Source organism: Tiliqua scincoides, chromosome 5 (assembly GCF_035046505.1).
Source record: "Tiliqua scincoides isolate rTilSci1 chromosome 5, rTilSci1.hap2, whole genome shotgun sequence".
NCBI classification, from domain to species: domain Eukaryota; kingdom Metazoa; phylum Chordata; class Lepidosauria; order Squamata; family Scincidae; genus Tiliqua; species Tiliqua scincoides.
This window is the reverse complement of record NC_089825.1, coordinates 122,083,238-122,096,968: the sequence shown is the minus strand read 5'-3', so window position 1 is coordinate 122,096,968 and position 13,731 is coordinate 122,083,238. Positions and strand designations below refer to the sequence as shown.

The 13,731-nt window shown below is 47.1% G+C and overlaps 1 protein-coding gene across 1 annotated transcript; it reads left to right on the top strand.

Annotated features, from left to right (window-relative positions):
- The first annotated feature begins 7,310 nt into the window (after positions 1-7,310).
- LOC136651941 (sulfotransferase 2A1-like) lies at positions 7,311-11,336 on the top strand. Its single transcript, XM_066628710.1, has 7 exons — positions 7,311-7,385; positions 7,683-7,830; positions 8,842-9,050; positions 9,332-9,458; positions 10,580-10,674; positions 10,825-11,018; positions 11,123-11,336. The coding sequence occupies exons 2-7, from the start codon at positions 7,686-7,688 to the stop codon at positions 11,262-11,264; spliced, it is 912 nt and encodes a 303-aa protein (XP_066484807.1). The 5' UTR covers positions 7,311-7,385; positions 7,683-7,685; the 3' UTR covers positions 11,265-11,336.
- The last annotated feature ends 2,395 nt before the right edge of the window (positions 11,337-13,731 follow it).

The window sequence follows — 13,731 nt, the reverse complement described above, 5'->3', positions numbered from 1 at the left end:
CCTCCCGCCCCCTCTCCAGGGAGACCCCCTGCTCCCCTCCTCTCACACTGTCATTAGATGGGGAAGACGGAGCTAACGCGTGGGGAGGGGGGGAAGGGGGGAGGGGGGTTGCGATGGGGGGGGAGATCACTCCATGGGAGTCAACTTTCGACGAGCAGCCCCAAGCCTCGCCCCACCCCGCTGCCGCCCCTGATCTCGGGGGCGGAGTCAGGAGCGTGGAGCTGTGGGACTCCTGGCGACAGGGCTGGTGATGGTCCAGCTGTGAATGGATGGTCACTGGGGAGGGAGATGGAGAGGAGGGGATGAGAGCTTCGGAGTTCCTAACTGAACTTCCTCCCTCCCACTTTCCCTCCTCACTCTCGTTTTTCTTTCCTTCTTTCCCCCCTCTGTCCAACTCTCTCTCCTGCCTATTTCTCCACCTTCTATCTATTCTTCCCTCATTCACCTGTCTTTCCCCTTCCCCTTCTCTCTCTAGCCTGTTCTCCCACCTTTTCGTTTTCCTATCTATCTATCTATCTATCTATCTATCTATCTATCTATCTATCTATCTATCTATCTATCTATCTATCTATCTATCTAGTTCCTGCTTTTTTTGAGACCCTCTCCATCTCTTTTCCTCTTTCTCTGCCTTCCCTCTCTCCTCCGGCTCCCTCCTTCCCTCTTTCGCTCTCCCTCTTCTCCCCTAGTCCCTCCTTCGTTCTCTTATACCTCCCTTGCTGGCTTCTGCCTTCTTTGCATCTCTCCCAGCCTCAGCTTCCCCTTTCCCCCCCTTCCTCTCTTTCCCCCCTTCTAAAATGCACAGATCTTCTCTCTCACTTTCCCTTCCCCACTCCCAAGGGACCCAAAGAGATGCAATTGAGGCAGGGAGGGGGGAGTGCTGGTTTAAGGTGGATCAGGAGCAGTTCTGGCTCCTCCAAACCCACACTGATGCAAGGAGATAAGAGTTGGGTGGCTTCTTATATTATGTCGCAGAGAGGTAGCCAGGGATGGATTTGGGGGCAGAGGTGATCCGGGCAATGCTTGGGTGCCAGATCCAGGTGCGCCAGGTATTCCCCTCATTCTTAACATCGAAAAGCTTCTATAAAATGAAGGGAAACAAATTTGGCCTTATTTGCTTCCATATGACATAAATGCATCCTCTTAGGTGACAGGGAGAACAGGGACAAATCATCCTCACAGACTATGCATCAGAGTTGTGGAAGAACCTACAAATGCAACTGAAAAAAAGCGAGACCTTCAAAAGTTGAGGGGCGCAGGGTGATGCCCATGAAGATCCTCACCTGGCAGGTCTAGGGCAGCACTTCTCAACATTTATCTCCCACTGCACTACTGGAAGGACCACTGGAAGTAACTGCTGATGATTTCATTACTGGATTGTGAGATCAGATGCAATGCAACGAACAACTGTAAGAGGTGGACAGGAGGGCTTTTGCAAGCACGCGAAAAGAACTCTGCCCACCAAGCCTCCTAACTTGTTGCTGGTTGTATTGTTGCATTGTATTGCTGGTCTCACTGCCAAGTAGTGGGTGTCTGGAGGTCCCATGACTACCACTAGATGTCGCCTCAAGTACCACTGGCGGTACCCATTGGTTGAGAAACACTGGTCTAGGGCTGGCCTTGCATATAATCTTCTGTCTAAGAAGGGTCAGTTCACATAACAGATTTCACACAAGCAGCACCAAACCCTCCTCAGCTACATGGGTGCCCTCGAAAACACATGGCAAGGCAGTGTGTAAACTGTCTAGGGCTGGACCACCCATGAGACTTGGCTGCCTGAAGCAGAGCAGCGAATGAACCCCTCCCCTTCCCTCCCATCCCCTCCCCTTCCTCTTTTTTCTCTTGTTAAAATTGGACACACTCCAATTCCTCCCTTCTTTCATTGGCCCCTGTGGGATCAGAGATGTTGTGAGCAGTGGGCCATGTCAGCAACTAGCTGAGAGCCGAGGCCTGCCTGGACAGGCCAACCATTGAATCCTCAGTACCAGGGACAATGGTAGTGCTCATCATGCACCATAAAGAGCTAGCAGGGACACCAGGGGACCCCCCCATCAAGCTGGCTCTGACACTGATTGTGAGTCGTTTTTTATCCGGTCAAATAGCAGCTGCAGGGGTAAGGGCTGACCCGGTTTGGGACTGTGGCAGGGACAAAAGTTGAAGTCCCCCCCTTCTGCCATGGTTGTGATCCAGATCAGTCTCCCCCACCCCCAACAACTGCAATGGGGGTGGGAAGTAAAGCCCATCACTGCTTATGAGGGACTTATGGAACATCTAGTTAGGCCCAAGGCTACTTCCCATAAGAGGTTGTAGTCTCTGAAGTTGGGCTGTATATGAGTTATAGGGTGGGGGTGGGGGGTCGGCTGGGGTGTGAGTATGGTGAATCTTGATTTTAATGTGGGAAACAGCACATAACAGATGGCTTCACAAGCTGAAAAGAAAGGCAATCTTTTTAATGCCCCCCTTTTTCCCTCTGAGAGGGAGTGATCTTTCACTGATCTCTTTGAAGTGACACCATTACTAGTAAGAATACGTTTTTAAGACTGAGAGGACGGATGAACTACTTCATTTCCCTAAACAAAGAACTACCAAATAGTGACAAAACGCACTGCAGCAAGGCCCAGAGGGTGAGATGGAAGAGCAACACCTTACACTCCATGGCAACAGAGCAAGTCCTCCAGGGGAACCACAACATCAGCAGCTTGCAAAAGCTACAAAGTCAGCCATGGCCATCCATTGCCCAGCACATGTTTTTCCAGTGCATGCTTATTCTGGGGAGTAGGACATGGGATCCTAACTTGTGGCAGGGATTATGGATAAGGAGCTCAGTAGTGTTACGTTTTAAATCAGTGATTCTCACTTTTTAGCACTGAGACCCACTTTTTAGAATGACAATCTGTTGGGACCCACTGGAAGTGATGTCATCCACCTGGAAGCAATGTCATGGCCAGAAGTGACATCATCAAGCAGGAGAATATTTAACACCCCCCATACAACAAAAATCAAATCTAATTAAGTAAGTAAATTAAAGGTTGGCAATTAGTAAAAAATTATTTAAAATAAAGAAAAACCCTCCTAACCCTTCCAAATAGTTGCTGATCTCTTAAAAATAAATTCTCCAAATTCCAAAGGTTGCAATCCTCTCCACGCTTACCCAGGAGTAAGCCACATTGACTATCACTGTTAAAAGTATATACATTGTAGCTGTTAAAAGTACAGTTCCTTGACAAGTGCCGCCGCCTAGGGAGGTACGTGGGGCGGCAGCAAGAAATAGGGCCTTCTCAGTAGTGGCACCAATGCTATGGAACTCCCTTCCCCTTGACTTAAGAATGGCTCCCTCTCTTGAGACCTTTCGGCGAGGCCTGAAGACCCTTCTTTTTAAACAAGCCTTCTGAGTTCTTGGCCTTTTTAACATCTTTTAATATTTTTTACAGGCCTGATTCTTTTATGATTTGCTGCTGCTCTATGCTCTTTTTACCTATTTTTTATCTGACTGCTGTTTTTTTATGATATGTGTTAATATGTTTTTATTTGTTTTAAATTATGTTTTTAATCTGTTGTAAGCCGCCTTGAGTCCCTTCGGGGAGAAAGGCGGGATAAAAATAAAGTTATTATTATTATTGGCAACCTTCAGTCTCGAAAGACTCTGGTATCGCGCTCTGAAAGGTGGTTCCGGCACAGCGTCTAGTGTGGCTGAAAAGGCCAATCCGGGAGTGACAAAGTTATTATTATTATTATTATTATTATTTCCCTAAATGCAGCCACATGCTATGGGAGCATCAAGTCTATAATATTAAAAATAAAATACACATTGATATGAATGGGAACCCACCTGAAATTGGCTCGCTACCCGACTAGTGGGTTCTCAAACCTCACCCACAGTTTGAGAAACACTGCTCTAGATCAATCAGTTCCGGAGGAAGGCTAGAGGTGAGGTATGAGGCCTGCTGTTGGATTTAGGGGAGCACTGAGTGGATGCCAGGCAACCCCGAGCCACTTGCTTGCCATTTCTATTACATGGATCCATTGGGGAGGGGGGACAGAATATGGAGGCTTAGCAACTCTGTACTTGCTTCCCCACTAGAAAGGCAGACAGTGATGTCCTTTCAAGCAATAAGTAGCTTCTCAATGGGCAAGTTGGGCCTGATGGAATTTCTTCATCATTGGTGTTCTGTTGATGTGGGGCTAGCCAGGGAGAACTCAGACCTCTCTTAGCCGTCGCTTGCATCTCCTCAGGAAAGCCAGCCTCGCCCAGAAGCCACTGTAGAGACTTAGTATCTAGAAACTACGATTTCCTTTGTGGCAGTGAAGTGTCTGTGATCTATTGGCTGAGCTGCTGTGATGTCACAAATATTCCAGCCATTCAGGGACCAAGGCTGTGGCAGCAGAGCGAGCATCGATCAGCACTGGTGAGGAAAGGTTTGTTTGGCATGTGAAAACCTTTCTCATAGGAGAGAAACTGAGGCGCAGAGGGAACTCAGCAGGCTAGAAGATGGCACACGTAATGGGTTCAGCAATAGCAGCTGGAGGGCAGAGTAGGTGGAAGAATCCCAGGAAGCAGGTGGTGCTCCCCCCATAGCTCAATGCAAGAAAATCTTCAACTCTGGAAGGCTAGGGCGTTTATCTGGCCAGGTGGGCCCTCTGATGGGTGTGAGCCCCTGGCCAGTGTCCAACCTCTGACACCGCTGAGAACCCAAATTCCATATAGTGATTTGAATCAACCAGTCAATTGGAGGGGGGATGAAAACACCTAGTAAATATTTGGCTTCCTAACCAAACCTTTACTGTCATGTGGCTCCACATGGCCTGGCTGGACATTCCCTCCTTGGGCTTTTCTGTCATCTAAGTCTGGCACTTGGCCAAAAGGGCCGGTTTCTGGCCAGGTTTGTGAGATGCCTCCAGCCAGTTGGCCAGCCTCCTTGCCACCAAGATCCAGGTGCATCTTTGCGGTGCCACCTTAACAACAAAGCTCCCTGGCAAGGAGCAAGGCTTGGAAGTTTATTCAAAGGGAAGTCCCGCCCAGCGCTGCCCTCTTTGGATTGGTTATCGCAAAATCAGGACTCCTGGATCCACTGGGACTGAAGTGAAATTTAGTAGGTTATGAAAAGGGAAGGGCTGAGACAGCTGTGCGGTTGGCCAATTCTCTAGGAAAGCATCAGGGGTTTGTATAAAGGTGAGGGAAGAGGGAGTGAGCAGTCCAGAGAGGCTTGGATTTTCTGGAGAAGATTTGTGTCCAGTGAGTTCACAGTAGAAGAGGCAGGTGGGTGGTGGAGAGACTCCTGGGTGGTAGGATTAGGAGAAGAGTCGTTTACACTGTGAAGATGGAAGCAAGGAGGACTTCAGTTTCATAAGAAATCAGGCGTGGCCGATTTTAAAAGTCCTCTTTTGCGCAACAGGATACTGTTATCCCTTGTCAGATTGGAGCCCCCTGGCAGCATGGAGCCCGGGACAATTGCCCCCTGATCCTCCCTTAGCAACACCACTGGCCAGAACCAGTGATCTTAGTGTGGGAAACTGAATGTGGCCCTGCTTTTCTCTCTCTCTCTCTCTCCCCCCCATCTTCCCAGCAGACTCCTATGGCTTCATTCATTCATTTTAAATGCTGAGATTCTGCTACGTCTGCTCAAAAGGGCTCCCAAATAGGTTTAAAAGCAGAACACATAAAAAACCCTATAATATAAACAGAGCATCAGTTAAACAAGGCAACAGCTCCAACAGGAGGATTAGAAGATGATTTGTCGCAGTTGCATAACAGATGCAGCGATAAGCCGTCAAATTCAGCTTGCTCACCTCCTCCCCCTGTGTCTCCATATACGGTAGCAGGGCAGGGAGCGGCACTTGTTGAATCTCTGCATGTTGTGTACCAGCTGTGAAAGGCCGGAGAGAGCCCTGCCAAAGTGGAGAAGGAGTGAGTGGGGAACTCAGGTCTACTGGCAGGGACCTGGATTGTGGAGAGTAAGTCCAGAGATTGGTATGGGAGTTGCTGGTGCAGCGGCATCTGGAGCCTGGCCAGTGAGCGCATGGATCATCATGAGATGATGGATCGTCCGGCATTGCTTGGTGGCTCCTCAGTTCTTTTGGGCAGTCACCAGAATGATGTGTGAACTCCTTTTCCGTTGTGTCTGAGTTGGCATCAGAAGATCAGACAATCTCCGGCCTGCACGTGCTTGAGAATGAAGTGTGTTGAACAGACAGTGCCACTTCAGAAGGCAGGTGGAGGGGGACCTTTTTCTTTCTCTCTTTTTTAAAAAATGCTCCCGTATACAGTGCATTTTTAAAAAGAGCATATCCGAGAACATGGTTCTAGCTCAGCCTGTTTCCTCTGGGCTAGGTTTCTATTCCCTGGTGTTCCCGCCCCCCTCTTCAATGTAGTATGACATCTATCCAGCTGTCACCCAAAGTAGTGCAGCCCATTCTGCTGCTCACAACTCTTATCAGTTAATTCCCACCTCATTTTACTGCATTAGCAGACCTGGCCTCTCTGTGGTGGCTGATTCACACGTGCCAGTTTAGCGGAGAATTTCTGGGTTCCCTAGAAGGGAGAAGCCTCCAGCAAGCTAGGTATACAGTTGCCAAGTGCGTGCCTGGTCCCTGCTTTCCTTGCCTCTAACAGCCGTTTGAGTGACACACACTGGCCAGTGATGTAATGTTTATCACCGTGCAACAAACATGATTCTGCTGTTGAACGCACAAGAGCAGATCAGGTCAGGTTTTTGGGGTCAGCTGCTAACCCTGTTTTGCCTGGTGGATTGTTGCAAAGACTCCTGCTTCTCAGGAAAGTGGTTCTGTGACATAAAGGGGGGGACGGACTGCAGCTCTGTGGTAGAGTGGCTGCTTGGCCTGAAGGTCCTGGCTTCAGTCCTTGGCATCACCAGGTAGGCCTGGAGGAAAAAAAAACACCTCCTGTCTGAAACCCTGGAGAGCTGTGAAGGTACCCAAGAATTACCAAAGAGGGAAAGGGGGCAGGCAGAATTCCTGGATTCCCCAGAAGGGGAGAGAAACAGGACCCGTGAGTGTCCTAGGAAGCAAGGTCTCTTTGCCATGGAGAGTGAGCAATGCCCGCATTGTTTCCTGCTTGGAGAAGAAGACCACTTTCTGGGCTGAACAACAATGCAAAAGAATGTTCTCACCCAGCTGCTACCCCGACATGGATGGGAGAGCGGGTGGAAGGCTGCTATCTCAGAGTGTGGTTGTAAGTTCTTATCAAAATGTGACCTCAATTTCCCTAGGCTGGCTCCCTTCCCTCCCAAGAACAAAGTCTCTTTTTGTGCCTCTCTCTGTAGCTGCTCGCCTGAATTCTCCCTCCCTGCAGACTGTGCCGCAAACGATTTGGAAACAGGTGCCAGACGAAGAGACGGAAGAGGACTTGCAAGAGGCTGGAAAAAAAGCAGGTTCTGCTGGATGGGTGGGGCGGTTACAAGCCTGTGAAGGGGGAGCTGGGAAGGTGGATGGTTTATGATCTCCCTATTGAAAAAGGGAAGGAATGAGCAAGCAGAGAAATAGAGGGAACTGCAAGCTGTTGTCAATCCCCCCCTCCCCCAGCTGATGCCCCACAATCTCATCCAAAGGCCCTCTTCTTCCCCATTATCCTAGCTAGAGGCGTCTTTCTTCTCAGTTTTTTCATTCCTAGCTTCAGGAATTTCAAGATTCATATGTTTTACATTTACCTCTTTGCCCCGTCTCTGAAGGCTATGGCCAAACAGGTAACACACTCCATAGAATACGGTGGAATAACCCTTCCTGCGCTTGTGCACAGTGAGGCAAGTGTCCGGTATGCCCAGCAGAGCTTCCAGGTGCGAGATGGTGATGTCTTCAACCTCACATACCCCAAATCTGGTGAGTCGTGGATGTATACATCCTGTGCTTTCCTGGTGTTCAATAACTGACAAAAGGGGAGTGCTTTTCACAGATGCCATGGCAAGCCTCCTTCATTTTTAAACGCTGTGTGTGACAGGCAGAAAGCTAACAGGTGCAGATTTTTCCAGAGTGTTGGGAGAGTTAGAACAGACAAAAGAAAATATTTCTTTACTCGGTATGTGGTCGGTCTGTGGAACTCCTTGCCACAGGATGTGGTGATGGCGTCTGACCTGGACGCCTTTAAAAGGGGATTGGACAAGTTTCTGGAGGAAAAATCCATTACGGGTTATAATCCATGATGTGTATGTGCAACCTCCTGATTTTAGAAATGGGCTATGTCAGAATGCCAGATGCAAGGGAGGGCACCAGGATGAGGTCTCTTGTTATCTGGTGTGCTCCCTGGGGCATTTGGTGGGCCGCTGTGAGATACAGGAAACTGGACTAGATGGGCCTATGGCCTGATCCAGTGGGGCTGTTCTTATGTTCTTAGGAAAAAAGGCACCTGTTGAATGCTGCCTGCCAAGCCACTGATATAGGCACAGGAGCCCTGCCAGAAAACTGGAGCAGTGGTGTCACTAGGGCTTGCATCACCTGGTGCAGAAGTTATGATGGACCTCCTCCCATGCAGTGGGCAGGGTAGTAGTGATGTACCATTAACCCACCCTGCTGGGTTTTTGGCTATAACTTGTTAGAATAGAGATATTTCAATGTGGTTTGTTTCATTGCATTCTGCATGAAATTATGCATCCGTTGATAAATAACATGATGGTATTATTCGAAAAATTTTGGTGAGTAGTGATGTCACCCCCCCATGTGCATCACCCAATCCTGCCCGCACCTCCCTAGCAATGCCACTGAATTGTGTGCGATGCCACAATTTTAATCTGGATATTTCTGGACTTTTAAAAGCATTAGCCTGTAGGGACCCTGCTAATGTTCCTTGTAGGCTTAGGGAAACATTGGACAATGTTTTCCTCATTTTCTTCCCAGGAACAACTTGGATGCAAGAAATTCTCACCCTAATCCACAGTAATGGGGATCCCACACTGTCACGGTTGGTCCCTTCCTGGGAGCGAGTGCCCTGGATTGAACAGAACACGGCGGCTGAGTACTTGGAGAATCGGCCTTGCCCCCGTCTCATAACCTCTCACTTGCCCCCCACAGTCTTTCCAGAGTCTTTCTTCAGCTCACAGGCGAAGGTGATTCTATGAGTTGGGGGATAAAAGGGGGGACGGCACTGTTGCCATGCTCAGCAGTAAATCTGTGTATGCAAAACCTGTCCTGCTGCACTGATTGGCCTGAGGTGGCCGTGGAAAGTGGCACTTCCTCCTGACCCTACTTTGGATACGCCCCTAGGAAAGGTAAAAGAGGTTTGCGTATCCCCAGCCACTGTTTGTGCCTCCCTAGGGAGGTCTGTCTTGCAGTATGAGAAGTATTGGGACCGCATTATTCTGATGCCTGACAGTCTTCTCTCTTCCAGGCCATTTACACAATCCGCAATCCCAAGGATGTCTGCGTGTCACTGTATTATTACGCCAAGATGGCCTCATTCCTGGACTACAAGGAAGATTTTGGGGAATTCATTGAGATGTTCTGTGCAGGAAAAAGTATGCAGGCACTCTTGTGCCGGGACTCTTCTGTGCTCTGGGAGGGCAATGGGATCCAGTGTTTATTAGGGAGCTTAATATCAGAAGCTGTCCAGAGGCTGTGGCCTTCCCTTCGGTCCCACCCAGCATCCCATTTGCACCTCTCTACACATCTTCGGTCTTCTTAGCCATTCCGTCCTATTCATTCTTTCTCCCTTTTCTCTCTGGTCAAACAAAACCTGCTGACACACAGGGCTAATTTATGCTATTTTTCAGTTGAAATATTTGTGATATCCAAATGAGTCACAGAACTAAACTACATAAAGTGGAAGATACCATTGGAAAATCTAACTGGTCTGTTCCTGGTGCCAGGTTACGTTCTTTTGATCCAGAACCAATCACATTACGGTCTAAGATAGTGTCCATTCTTTGAATGATTGTATTATGTACTAAGTACCCATGCTCAACTCATAGGTGGCACATCTGCTCACACGCTCTGTTTTAGCTGTTAGCAATTGAAAATAGATCAGGCTAGATTCTCTTTTCACATCTTTTAATTTCTCCCTTTTGCACGTGCCAATGAATCATAGGTTGAAATGGAAAGATATTTAGAAAGTTGACATCTCTTCTTTGATCTTTCATCTTTCATTCTTTATTTCATTAAAAAAAAATAAAGGGAAAAAAATAAAAACTTTACCCCAGGTTTAAAAATGTGTGCCAAACATGCATCATGTCTTCTCTCCTCTCCTCCCCTGTCTCTTGGAAAATAATCTTAGCTGGTTAAGTCGCAGCTCTGCATGTTGTCTGAACTGTGGAGCTGTGATTTCCCAATGGTTCACAAACCAGAATATGAAAACAGGATTAGAACTAGGTTTCATGTCCTGCCTTGTAAGCTGTGGCTAATATGGGTCCAGCTGCCACACAGAACTGTGATTTTAATAACTAGCATTCTTTGGTCACAGCTGTGATCCCACACTGAGGAGGTAAGATGAGAGGAAAAGAGAGAGTACCTGAGCTCAGCACTCTATGACTCAGGTTCTTGATGCAACCAACTGCTATCTGAACCCGTCTCTATCTGTATATAGTTTTTCAAGTGAACCTCTCAAAGCTAACAAACATTAACACATATCTGTTTATCTCAGTTCTCTTTGGCTCCTGGTTTGATCATGTCAAGGCCTGGTTGGCTTACCGGGATCGGGCAAATTTTCTTCTTCTGACCTATGATGAATTGATTAAGGTGAATGTCTTTTTCACATAAGAGTTGTTATTATTATTATTTTTTTTTACCTTCACTCCCTGTTGCCCCAGGCCAGTTCCATGGGCCACTCTAGCCCTGAAATCAGACCCTGGCATTCCAGATCCAACTCTTGGTATTCCAACTTCCTAGGATCTTCGAGGCAGCGTCCTCCGCATCTGTCAGTTCCTGGGTAAGGACTTGGATGCATCTGCTGTTGACTCTGTTGTGGAGAATGCCTCCTTTGAGACAATGAAGGGCAACAAAATGGTGAATTACAGCCTTGTGCCAGAAGATATTATGAACCAAAACGTCAGCCCGTTCTTCAGAAAAGGTAGAACCAACAGAGAAAAAAATCCTTTGGGAAGTGCCTGCAATTTTGTGATCATCCAGCAGGTGGTTCTATATTGTAAGATCCTTTCTCTCTCTCTCTTTTTCTCCCCAACCTTGCAGGGATTTCTGGGGACTGGAGAAACCACTTCACACCAGAACAGAACGCTACCTTCCATGACCTCTATCACCAAAAGATGAAAGACGTGGGGATCAAATTTCCCTGGGATGAACCCCAAAGTGAAATCCATCAAAAACTCTGAATTTTGGGAAAGGGAAACATGAGGGCTGCTTTTTCCTTATTCTATAGTACTCACCCATTAAGATGCCTTTGCCTTGAGAACCTGCTTCTTTTCTTAACCTCAGAGGTTCCACGCTCCTTTTGGAAAACATGGGACACTCAGCCCTGGGCACTAGTTCTGATCAGAGTGCTTTGAGCAATGACTGCTAAGAGCTCTTAAGAGCCTAACTCGTCTGGCATCCCTTTTCCTTCTGTGGTCAGGTGGATGCTTCCAGGAAGCCAACAAGCAGGGCATGAAGATATGAGTAGCTCTCCCCTGCTGTTGTGTCTCTGAAAAATGGAGATACCAGCCATACAGCTATCATGGCCAATGGCTGCTGATTGATCCCTTCTCCGCCATGAATGTGTCTATTCCCGCTTTTAAAGCTATCGAAACGAGAGGCTATCCATCACTACATTTTGTGGCAGCAAATTCAATAAGTTAATTACACGTTGTGTGAAGAGTACGTCTTTTTGTCTGCCCTGACCTTCCTGCCAATTACATTTGGTGACCCTGAGTTCTGGTATTATTAGAGAGGGAGAAAGCCCTATCACTATGCGTTATTTTATAAATTTTTATCCCCTCTCAGCTGTCCCTTTTTTCCTTGGCTGATTTTATTGTTGTTTTTAACTATGCACTGTTAGCCTACCTTGAGTGCCTCCCTAACAGGAAGGGAAAGTGCAAGATAGCCATGTTTAAAAGAAAGAGCTCCAAATGATTTAGCCTTTCTTCACAAGGAACATGCTCCAATCCCAATTATTTGGTTGACCTTTTCTCCTTGTCCAGCTCTATCCTTTCAAGATAGGGGGACCAAACTGTGCATAGTTTTCCACGGATGTGTATAAAGGCATCACAATATTGGAATTCTTGTTCTCTGTCCCATTACTAATAACCTTCTTAATCTCCAGCTCCCCTTGAAGCAAGCCTGAGGGCCATTTATACAATCAGCATTTCCTCCAAATCCCTTCTTAAAACCTTCTTTCCCATGAAGCATTTGGCGTCATGCCTGGGTGCTATTTCCCTACAGTAACTAAGCTCAAGAACGTGAAACTGAAACAATTGCATCTACTTCACTTGCCTCCATCCCTTCCTTCCTTCGCCTTGAGTCAGTATTTAGATTGTGAACTCCACGGGGCAGAGACCTGGCTCTCTGAAAAGTGCCATGTACATTAAAGGCACTACATAAACAATAAAGCAATGAATCTTTTTCTTGGACTTTCTCCCATCAAGCTGCAGTCGTGGTGAGGTTGCGGGTCTGATTACTTCCCCATTACCTGCATGTGGAAAACTAGCACCTCAGGGAGAGTCAGCCTGGCCTTCTCCCTAACATGATGGCTTTCTGCATGCAGGAAGTTTCATGAACAAGCTCCCTGATAGAAATAAATGGTAGCCAAGAATCCTAGGCAATCTTTTTTGTTCTGCCTTATATAATTCTGTGCCTTTATTTCTACTTTTAAACATCTATGTTTACTGGGGTTTTTTTCTGTTACTGTTTTTACAGATGCTGTATATTGCAGCCCTTATGGGTTGTTTACAGACCTGCCTTCCCAAACTAATAAATAAAACTGTACTGTATTCTGTGTGTCCACCAGATGGTGCTGCTGCTTTGACCATAACTAGGATGGAGGCAAATGGGGCCTTGAGTCTGTGGGTCTATCCCTACTCCACTAATGGGATGTGGTTTCTAAACTGGTTTAACTGCCATGATTTCTTCTTAAAAACTCTGTAAGATCTCTGTCTCCACCACCCTTCTCCCAGTTCTTTCTTGTGTAGAAGAAAGCCATGAAAGATAAACCAGATAGAGGTTTGCAGTTTAAATGTAGCCTCAGTGACTCCTATGAAACTGGATTTCACACCTAGGCTATCTTCTCTATGATCAGGCTTCATAGCTTCCAGCTCAAGACCGGACCAAGAGTGGCCTTAGCTGGAAAGCATTTCTGTGCCACCAATCCAAGTCCGGCACACACTTCTCAAAACCTAGTCACTAGTCTTTGTTTCCCTCCCTCTTCCCTCCCTCACTCCCTCATTCCACATTATCAGGAACAACGTAGTTGTTTTGAAAAATATATTTCGTGTCATTTTGTGTATTCCAACAAGTGCATCCTGGGTTAGGGCTGACAAAAGACACTTTTAGGCTGCACCGTTCCCCTCAAGGTCTCTTGGGCTGGTAGGGAATCTGTGAGGGCATCCGCCTGTTCTGCTGGCAACCTGCACATGCCATTTCACATGCCATTTCATAGCTGTCTGCATTGCATCTCCCACTGCCAGTTTTGACCGTCTTCTTGTACCCAAATATTTTCCACAGGCAAGGCCTAAGACACAATTCCTTTTGCTCAGCCTTAACTCCTCAATCTGTAAAAGTGGAATAATAGTCTCACCACACAGGACCTTTGGGGGGGTTGAGGAGATGGGAACTCAGAAGAAAGGAAAATAGCAATCAAAATTGCCA